Below are 10,647 nucleotides of genomic sequence, written 5' to 3' on the forward strand. Positions count from 1 at the left end.
ATATTAATATTTGGTTAAAGAACAGAAGCAGTCTCTAAAGAGTGGAACAGTATTTTTTTTAGAGCTATATAAATTAATATATCTTTGAAAAGCTTATTTTAATGTTTCAGAAAAAACTCAATTTATCACAGATATATTTAATATCTACCACTAACATGTTATATCCTTGAAATGGCTGATGGGGAAGACTTGCAAACAAAGCTGCATCCAAGCACGTCAGTGGAAAGTTGAGTGGAAGAAAAAACGTGTAGAAGACAAAGAATTACGGTACAGATAAACTTTACAGGCTCATCATTTCCAGCAGCCTCTGCTATCATAAAGGGGAGATACTTTACAGAAGGCAAACATTTCTGTATTAAAAATCTTTTATTGTTTTTTTTTGTAATATTTAAAATATCTATGAAACTCAATTGCTGGTTTTTATGAACTAAGAGTTAATCCTCAAAATTAAAAATAAAAATGCTTAAAATATAACTCGTATAGAAAATACAAGTTTAACTTTTTCAATTGAATTGCTGCAAAAGAATGTTAAATATTCTGTTAGTTGCAACTTTATACGGCAATTTTTATAACAAAAAAAAAAACTATCATGAAAAAACAAAGTGCTGCAGGTTGCTTGACAGAGGTAGAGATAAATCTGACAGAAAAATGAGGTTTTCAGGATTATCCCCAATTTGTGCATCAAAGCAAATGACGTTAAACCTTCAGCTGATTTTTCCTAAATGCAAAATTCATCAAAACATGTTTAGCTAGTGCATTTAAGGACCTAAAAAAAAGTTGGCAAAGACATAGACTAATTAGTATTTGAGCTTGCAATCATTGACCAGAGCCACCTGTGGTAAAACTTAAGATTTCGATCACTGCTGCTAAGGTCTGAATACTAATTATTTTAAACATAATTAAAATCCAAGAAGTAAAAACAAGAGTCACCAGACTCTTCTTTGCTATTTCTTTCATCTCCCTCTGTTTAGAACAACAAATCAGCTGGGCTGGTGTATTTTACCTTTATTGAAACATCTGTTGTGGTTCTATTTTCTCTAGCTTTCTCTCCTATATAGGTGGTCAAACATTTTCACCATCCATCCGTCCCATCCACTCCCCCTGCAACAAACAAGAAAAAAAAAAAAAACTTCCAACATTCACATTGTTTGGATCAGAACCAGTTCAATAAAACACAGATGCTTCAGCAGATTGTACAAATAAATAAATAATGAAGAAAAAAAAATGTTTGCGAGGAAGAAGCTCATGCATGTTTACAATAGCGCTCTTATCGTACATTCTTAGAAGCGGATGACTGTGTGACGTGACGTAAAAGCACACAACTACGCTAAGATAAGTCAAATGAGCAGCTCATTATTAAATACTAGGATTAGCAGTTTGACCAGAGTGAGGTCCGTATGCTGCATGCTCTGGCTCTGTACATGAATGCTGATCTATATATACTGATTGTGGGGTTCTTTAGTGTTTCTACAGTGAATACATGGTTTATATATTTAGTGTTTTTTTTTTTCCTAATAGTACATATCTACAGTTAGTTTGATTTTTTTTTTTTTTTTTACATATCAAGTATTAAACGTGATTATTTTGGTCTCATTAGGCCTAAATAGGGTTTTAATGGAGGAGTGAAATGAGAGGTAAAAGTTGGCAATCTCAAGATTTTCTCCACTTTTCAGTTTCATATCCGAATAAATAAATAAATAAATACATTTTATCATACATTTTACATTACATACAGTACATTCCTTTCAGTAAATGTCATATTTACACATGCTATCAGGACGTAAGGCAGCCTAACGCCACAGGTGCAACATTTTGGGACCAGTCAGTTGTGTGGGGGATGCAGTCATCGAGTCACTCTCCCAAAGGCTTTCCCTTGGGGGCTGGGGCCCCACTGCGCCGGCCCATACGAGGCCCTGTCCAGCGGCTGCACGTGTCGCGGTGGGGGGGAGCCCGACAAGCTCGACGGTGAGCGGCTACGACCCGGCAGAGTGCCGCTCTCCCGGAGCTCCTGGCGGGAGGGGGAGGAGCTTAGAGAGCGCTGCAGGGAGGAGGAGGAGGTGCGGGGGCGGGGAGGCGGGCTGAAGAGCATCCCGCCGCGGTCCTGCATCAGTTGGGTCAGGCTGGCCAGGAAGTCGGCGTCGCTGGTGCTGCTGGCACGCACCCTCAAACGCCGACGTCTGCAGAGAAACAAACAATGAAGAGAGAATCTGAACCAGGCAAAGCTGAAACTATGCCACTTGAGGATTTCTGGGAAGAACATATTTACAGATCAATACTTTTTGTCTATCTTAAGTGCAGAATGTATATATTTTTTGCAAAGGCTTGGCTTTAATACTTCTTTGAGAGTGTTGTTAATTCAACAAATGGCCTTTTTTGGGGGGTTTTTAAACTCCACTTAACTATTAGTTGATGATTATATTAGTTGATGATTATTTCAATAATTGTTTCATCCTTACTGAAGTCTCAACAGAACAAAATTGCCCTTAAAAATGTATTAATTTATTAGTCTCATTTAGGGAAAACAGGCAAAACAGTTAGGATTTTGTAAAATATATAAATGTGTCAAATGTTTGCAGCATTTTTCAATAAAGGGGCATTTCAATAGTAAAGAGCAGCATCTCTTTAAAAATTAAACAAATTACACAAACAAGCATGCAAATGAAAATTATTGCGTTCATTTTAATTCATCATGCCATTACCGTACATTACTGGTTATTGTGACAGACGCACATTCCTGTCTGATTCTAATCCCAGTTTGGTGGCCATAGGAGTCATTGGGAAAGACACCCAGTCAACACGTACCTGCTGTCCACAACCGGACGGACGGGGGGTTTCCCCGGAGGCGGCCGAGGCAAAAACCTTCCACTGAGCTGCTCCGGCAGAAAGGTGGCGCTCACAGGGCGAGGGATTTTACTTTTGCTTCCGGATGAGGAGGACAGGGACAGGGGGTCTTCTCCCCCACAGTCGGACCTGGAGCCGCGCTCCGAGGACAGCCTGTCTCTTGGCAGAGCGCAGGGCAGGTTGTCACAGGACAGGGAGGGAGATGGCGAGTGAGTGGGGGAGCCGGGGAGCGGGCTGCTCCAGCGGTGGCGCCGCTCCGCGTTCGGCTCCCGGCTCGGCGAGTCCAGGGGGTTGCTGGGATCTCGCACCGGGATCCGGCTCAGTCTCGGAGATGACGGGGAGTCTCTGCGCTTGAGCAGAGCGGGAGGAGGAGAGGAGGAGACGGTGACAGTGCTCTCCACGGCGCCCCCCGCTGGGTCAGCTGGAGGCTGCTGATTGGGCTCTGAGGAGCGGTCAGGGAGGCCGGAGTCGCTCTCGGGGTCTCTGTCGTTGGTCAGGTGGGACGTGGCGCCTTTGGCAGGGATCAGCTCTGGCACCGAGTCCAACCTCTTCCTGTCCTTCGAGGCGTCCTCAGCAAGTTCCTGAGATTTACAGCTTGGTGCGTCTAATGGAGCCGCATCATTCTTCCTCACAGGAGACTGTGGCCCACCGCTGGAGGACTGAAAGCAGGTACAGACATTATCAGACGGAAAGAAGAGATTTAAAAATAAATATTCGAGTGTGAGATTTCAGTCATGTTTTTATTCTTTATATGCATTTAGGAGCTCGTGAGCAAACTAAAGTCTAAGCACACTAGTTTATGTACATGTTCCTCTCTAAAGTATTCCTACGTCTTAAACATCTTTATATTTTGTCACGTTACAACCAGCACTTTCAATGGATTATCACATTCTATTTTATAATCCAACACAAATTAGTGAATAATTGCAAAGTTTTTGAACAAACAAAATTCCTAAAAGTCGCTACAGGCTCAGGAGGAGGAGTGGATGTTGCAAGTCAGAGTCGATACAATCTGCTGGGCTACGTTAGAAAACTTTTTAACCAATTTCAGAAACAAGCCGAACTTGAATGTATTGTTTAAAAACGCCAAGCATAATGGAATGTAATTGACTTTGAATCTGTCTGCATGACAAATGAATTGACTTTTTTTCTAAAGTTCTTTGAGAGGACATCTGAAATGACTTTGCACTATGTAAATTAACTAAATGGAAATTATAACTAAAAAGCCCAAGGAACAAAAGTGTGATGTGGCAAACCAAAACTAAAGGTTGGTATTATATGTATTAAGTTATTTTTTTCCCAGAAATTCAGATTGAGATGTTTTAGATAATGAATAAGTCTAATAAGTCTGAAAACTCAAACTTCTAGACTTTTCCAAACTGCATAGAAATCCTGTTTAAAAACCCATTTCTGAAAGTACTCCTTTTAATGTGTAGCTAAAGTCTAGAAAGAATAATGTGCTCTTGAATATTTGATGACATCTCCATTAAAGCTGAGCTTGCTCTGAGTGCAGCTGACCTTAGCTTCAGACTGCTTTGTTCAGAAAATGTTCCTGCTGCTGCTCACACCACTTGTTTGTAGAAAATCTCTTCTGATCCCACCTGCTCCATCTGGGATCTCCCCATCAGGACTGAAGGTCCAAGCATCCCCGGCAGCCGGCGATGGCCTAGCAACCAGGTTCCGGGCATGGCCATCTGCGACAGGATGGGGCTGCTAGGTACTGCAGGACCGGTCTGCGCGTCTTGCTGCTCAGCAGACTGATTCTCCGCTCTATCAGAACTGCAGGGACCCGACTTGTCCTCGCATTGGGTTTCCGCCTGAGGTTTGCCTGCTCCTGAGCTGTTGACCTGCTCCAGCTCCAGCATCACCCATTCCTGAGAGTCGGCCTCCTGAGGCACGGGGCTGAAGTTGACAGCGACGAAGCCGCTGCTCGCCGCGGCTTCCTCCGGGTCGGGGGTCGCCGTGCCGGACTGGTCCTCCTTGCAGGAAGACGTCTGCTGTCCGTTCTCAGGGATGGGTTTCTCCCCAACGTGACAAAGCACCGGCCGCTGTTTCCCCAAGCTGACAGAAAGAAAAAAAAAAAAAAGAGAATTGTGTGATTTTTTTTTTCTTTAGATTTTAGTTTGCTTATCTTGATTTGCAAAAAGTTCTTACTAAGCTTCAAGGAAGCGTTCGATTGTAGGTTTTGGTTCAGGCGCCAGTCTCTTTTCGAACGCCAGGCTCTGGCTGTGCCTCATCCGGCGCAGCAGTGGCGCAGCTCGGTCCAGGAACATGGTCTCTGATCGGACCCGGCGTGGAGAACTCTGCACGGAGCCGGTGTTGGGACTCTGGTTCCCCTGATTCTGACTGTGTTCATCCTCACTTACTACCTAAAGATCGTAGACAAGAACACTTCTCAAAGAAAAGAACTGCACCACAGAAAACTACAAACATGGCTCATATTCTATAAATGAAAAGAGGAGCTCATTCTACACGTTTGTTTGTTTTTAGGCATAGTCTGTAAATCAGTCTCTCCAGGATTTCCCCATTGCAAACAAACAAAAAAATTTATAAAAAAAAAAACATTAAAATCGCTAATTCTGTGTTGCTACTTTAGAAATGTTTGCAAAGAATTTTGAACTCCTTTAACAGGCTTCATAGTGAGCATGCACAAAACAACAAGCCTGACCTTCCTGATCATCGGCTGAGGATGTTTAAGGTTGCGGTTGCGGTCCATCTCCTCCCACACGTCTCCACCAGCGGTGGTCGGCGTGGGGATGGGGGGGCAGTTGTCAGCGTCGCTGAGGCGTTCCCCTTGAAGGACATCCTCTGTGTTTTCTCTCTGCAGCTCGCCGGGCAGCACCGAAGCGTTGGCCATGCTGGTGAACGATAAGAGCGAAGGTCACCCTGCAGCTCATTTCCACAACATCATTCAGAGCAGTAACTTTCTTAGGGATCTGAGTCTGCACATTTGTGCTGTAAAAACAGAGCTGCACACTAGAGCCCGTTTTCAGCAGAGTGTGAAGGAGGACTGGATAATGTGAAAACTGCAAAAAAGTAAAAAATAAACATCTGCCTCAAGGGAATTAAAAAAAAGAGTTAAGGTTCAAATGTTAAATGTGACAGGAGCTTTTTTTTAGCATCCAGTACCCGAGGTAAGCTGGGGTGAGGCGAGTGAGCTGCTGAGCGGTGTTTGCTGCGGCAGTGATGGTCAGCACATCCTCTGAATCACATTTCTCCCAGTCATAGGGGTCGTTCTCCAGCACATTGTGGTCCTTCATGGCCTTCTCAAACACAGATGTTAGGAGCTGTCTCGTAAAAAAGAAAAAAAAAAACTTGTATCAGCCTTTTAAGCATGGAAATGAATAAACAGAACGTGCAAAATATAACAAGCAAAAAGAACCTGATAGTCGGGTTTAGTGAAGTAATCCAAGGTTAAGATGTGATCCAGGAAAGTGCTGAACTCTGAAGGAAGGTGCTTCAGCATGAGACGGTGGTCGTACGTCTCCTTTAGGTTTCCTACTTGCTCCTGGGATGCAAGATCGGTTAAAACAATGAGCGGATGGACGAATCGGTGCATCCTTATTCTAGAACAAGATGGAGAAAAGAAGCGCGTACTTTGTCCTTAATTTTCCTCCAGGGAAGCTGTCCGACCATGAACTCAACCAGCATGTAGAAGAGGGACCACAGGTCGTCATGGCGACCCATCTCCTGCAAAGACACACAGACGAGAATAAAGGAGCAGAACAGATGCAGCTTTTACTATAGTATGAATCTAAAACATGTGACATTCATGATCCAGCCAATATAGAGCATTTTTTGTTTGTTTGTTTTTTTTTCATCTGGAAAAATCGTAAGCAGAGCATCTATTCCTGATCAAGAAGTCTAGGATGCATTTGAATTAATAGCAACAGAATTCATTTCATTTCATTTCCAGCTGATTGGCTGTGTCTCTTGCTCTAAAGCTGCTGCACAGGTTTTTTGTTAGTTTCTAATAAAGACAAGGCTAAATTGCTGCAATTACGGCTGAAATGGGAGAATGCATAAGTAAAGAGGACAAGCCTCACCTTATTCTTATGAGCATTGATTGAGGCATATCGCACCGTTCCTCTGAAACCCGCCACAGGACGAGGCTGAAAGAGAATTAATGCAAACTCATGCTGTTGTATCTGTCAGTAGTCGTAGTTTTTATTTTTAAAATGCTAAAAAAGCCCACTAATGTCCAAACTAAATTTATCAGCAGACTTTTTGTTTTTACTTTGGGAAGCCAAAAATGTTCTTTGATAAATTCTTTGATATTAGAGTGCTTACTGGACGGACTTCTTGGTTGGAGTTGGTAAACTGTCGAGCCAATCCAAAATCTAGCATATAGCAGCATCTGCAGGTACTGGCAAGTCGTCCCATTGCAAAGTTTGACTGCAAAATCAAACAGAAAACCACGTTTACAATATTTAAGAATGTGTTTGCAATAAGCAAATGACATATCGCACAGAATTAAACGTACAGGTTTAATGTCACGGTGCAGAAAGCCCACAGAATGGATGCTCTCGATGGCCTCTAAAATCTGCTTGCCCAGCCTCAAAGTCGTGGAAATGGAAAAGGTACCGCGGGTCATCGTTCTGCGCAAATCCGCCAGATTCCTCCCCTTTGGACCAGACATCAGTATTGGTTGTATCATCATAGTTGTGAGGCGGCAGGCGGACTAAGAGAATGGCAAATATTGGGACAACGAGGGTCTCACCTGCAGTTCCATCACTACATAGTTGAAGCGATCGTTCCGACCGCAGCCCACAAAGCGACAGACATGGTCTTTTCCTGTTTATAAAGGGAAGATACAGTTTTACGTATGCCAATAAAAATACAGTCACGCCAGTTTCAGTCTGCAAACACAAGCGGACACCATCACTGTCCTAATAAACAAAAACTTAGAAACAATAATAAAAACAAAAGGATTGCACTTCATAGAGCATTTACTAACCAAACTACAACTACCAAAATGTTCAGTCTACAAATACATCAACCAACAGGTTTTCCATTATTTACGGAGAATGGTATAATTTTTGACATACCATTTTTGTTAAAATATAAAAATTTATATTGATAATAATACTGGAGCATAGCCTTATTTAAATTTGGGTGATGTCTGTGTTATTTCTAATCAAAAACAAAGTCCTTGCTAGAAGAAACTTAATTTTAAATCTACCAAGGATGCAAAATAATATAAGGCTTAATTTGTGTAAGGTATGGCCACAGTTTAATCTGAATTTGAGAGCTGAGTCAAGCTGAAAATTAAACAGTCATTTTCTCCTTATTTTTTCAAACTCTCTGGGTTACTCTCCATGACGCTGTGACTTGGCATAACTTACCCTGAAGCTTCTTCAGCACAGCCACCTCCATCTTTAGCACCTGCTTGGGTTGCTGAGCGGACTCGACCTTCAAGGCAACGGTGGCCTGGCTCAGCTGATCCAGGACTTCATAGATCTCCCCAAAGCCGCCTCCTCCTATTTTCTTGACCTGAAATCAATATTGGCAAGTTAAGTCGTGACATTTGCTGAGTAAGAAATGAGGCATTCCGAAATTGAATTCAACCACTGAATTATGACTTTCACATCAACGACACCCACCACTTTCCACCTGTCCCTGACCACATCTCCCACTGTCAGGATGTCCGCGTGCTCTCCAGCTCCACTCATCCTGATTGCTCTCTGCTGGCATCAGTGTCACAAGCACTTCACTGGAGGAGTAAAGAGCACACCTTAAAAATTCACGTCAGTTTACCCACACGTAAAAGTGCTGAATTTATGATGCGGCAAACACTGACCTGATAGCATTTTACTACACCCTAGTAGCCTTTAGGGACTGCGCCTCACGTTTCCAAGGCAGACTATCAAAACGTTAGCTAGCTTGATAGTAGAAAGATCTCTCGTAGCAGGGTTTAGTTTATCTAAAGCAGTGGCAAAACACAGCATAGCTAACACAAAAGAGCCACAATTCACAGACCCCAGAAGGAACCAAACAGCCTGATACAGTAAAATCTCTAAAATTGTTTAATTCGGTTGTTTTAACTGCCTCCGATGGTGCTGAGAATAAGCTAATTAGCATGCCTCCTTAAGGATAACCGTTAGGAGGCACACTTCTCCGGGTTCTTTTTTTTTTTTTTTACCTCGCGTCAATGCACCTCTGCGACACCAGTTAAAGTGTACCATCCAAGCAGTCTCCATGCTTCCAGTAGGTCCAGAACCAGTCGAGTCATTCCAAGCACCATCTTATTTAACATATGAGACATCGGTGGTGGTGGACCATAGCTGATAGCTGAGATTAGCTGTCCCCGTTAGCCAGCGAGCTGCTAAGGAACGATGCCTTGTTGTTGACGCCACATGTCTTGAGGCTTCTGATTGGTCCGCAAACTCCTGCATCCGAGAGGAGCAGGGAATCGGGAGATATTAGGGAAGGTATGGCAAGTTAGTTTGGCATATAATAGAGTAGGCTTTTTAGAAGCAGTGGCCATTTCTCATGAAAATAAGAAGCTAAGCTAAATTAAAACGTCAGTCTTGATGGGGTTAGGGTTAGACTGGTTGAAGGAGTCTGGATTGTAGACCGAAATCAACTTTAAGAAGTAAATTTTAAAGCTGTCTTTAGACATTTTCACCAAAACAAACTAAGAAAACCAGATGAACAAGAACATTTTTCCCAAATTGTGGATGAGTTCAGACTGTTTTTACCTTGTTATGTTTTAGGCTTCATTGAACTTTTAAAGTCACATCTACTCTTCTATTACATGTTACTAGGGTTTTATGTGTGAGACTAGCAAGAACTAGAACATAAGTGTGAAGTGAAAGAAAAATTATATATGAGTTTTACATTTGTCTATGAGTAAAAATGTAAAAATTGTGGACTGCATTTTAATATACTAATTTTTACACTGTTACCCCTCAATAAAATGAAGTGGAACTGCCTTCAGAAAACAATCGATTTGTGAAAGTCCACCTACTATTAGTAGGGGAAACAACAAATGTGTGTAAGGGAATGTATTGGTCAGAAAAGACCAAAAAAAAAAATAACTTGCTCACAGTGAAACCATGGCAGTGGCAGCATCATGCTGTGATGATGCCTTTATTCAGCAGGGACGGAGAATAAATTGAGAGAGTAAAAAAAGGATGAAGCAAAATACAGGACAAATCTGGAGGGTTAAAATCTGTTAAAGGCTCCAAAAGACTTAGGACTAGATGTTGGAGATGTTGGAAAATTTTCACCTACCAACATGACAAATACTATAAACATACCCAAAGCTACAATGAAGTGGTTTGGGTGAAGATATACTGAGGTATTATAAGGACCCAGTCGAAGTCTACCACTAAATCTACAGAGCCAATGAAGCCTAAAAATTGCGGTCCATGACGTTCTTCGTCCAATGTGACTGAGTATGAGTCATTTAGCAAAGAAGAATAGGCATAGAATATTAGTATCTAGAGATGCATTATTTGTCATAATAAAACTTGATAGATTTAATAATGTAATGTAAGATGAAGAATTCAAGGAACATGAATCCTGAGTAGTTCGTAATAGTTTTATTGAACTATAATCCACAGTGTGTAGGAGTGTCCAGAGCAGATTCCAGGAACAACCTCTGTGATCTCAGTCTGGAAGAGTGCAGGCCTAAAGGACAGCTAAAATACAAAACAAAAAAAAAAATCTTCAGCTGCCTGATCTCCTGCTCCTGGACCTGGGCAGGAAGTATCACAGCCCAAATGGAAAAGGTGAGGGGAAGTCAGTTTGTATAGACAGAAAAATTCAGTAATGTTGAAAAGTTCCTTTATTTCAGTAACT

At 42.1% G+C, this 10,647-nt stretch overlaps 1 protein-coding gene across 1 annotated transcript; it reads right to left on the bottom strand.

Moving 5' to 3' along the window:
* Positions 1–990: 990 nt before the first annotated feature.
* ttbk2b (tau tubulin kinase 2b) lies at positions 991–9,222 on the bottom strand. Its single transcript, XM_007546045.2, has 16 exons — positions 8,984–9,222; positions 8,642–8,764; positions 8,445–8,554; positions 8,187–8,334; positions 7,562–7,635; positions 7,325–7,465; positions 7,132–7,236; positions 6,888–6,953; positions 6,439–6,531; positions 6,224–6,349; positions 5,971–6,128; positions 5,510–5,699; positions 4,996–5,210; positions 4,443–4,902; positions 2,803–3,500; positions 991–2,177 (listed from the first exon to the last, which is right to left on the bottom strand). The coding sequence occupies exons 3-16, from the start codon at positions 8,511–8,513 to the stop codon at positions 1,844–1,846; spliced, it is 2,877 nt and encodes a 958-aa protein (XP_007546107.1). The 5' UTR covers positions 8,514–8,554; positions 8,642–8,764; positions 8,984–9,222; the 3' UTR covers positions 991–1,843.
* Positions 9,223–10,647: the final 1,425 nt, after the last annotated feature.

This window comes from Poecilia formosa, unplaced genomic scaffold (assembly GCF_000485575.1).
Source record: "Poecilia formosa unplaced genomic scaffold, Poecilia_formosa-5.1.2 Scaffold1, whole genome shotgun sequence".
Lineage (NCBI taxonomy): Eukaryota > Metazoa > Chordata > Actinopteri > Cyprinodontiformes > Poeciliidae > Poecilia > Poecilia formosa.

Coding starts and splice junctions, on each gene's coding strand:
- ttbk2b (XM_007546045.2), bottom strand. CDS start 8,513: ATGAGTGGAGCTGGAGAGCACGCGGACATCCTGACAGTGGGAGATGTG. Junction 7,237..7,324: donor TGCACCGTGACATTAAACCT/GTACGTTTAATT, acceptor TTGATTTTGCAG/TCAAACTTTGCAATGGGACG. Junction 3,501..4,442: donor GGAGATCCCAGATGGAGCAG/GTGGGATCAGAA, acceptor ACCTGCTTTCAG/TCCTCCAGCGGTGGGCCACA.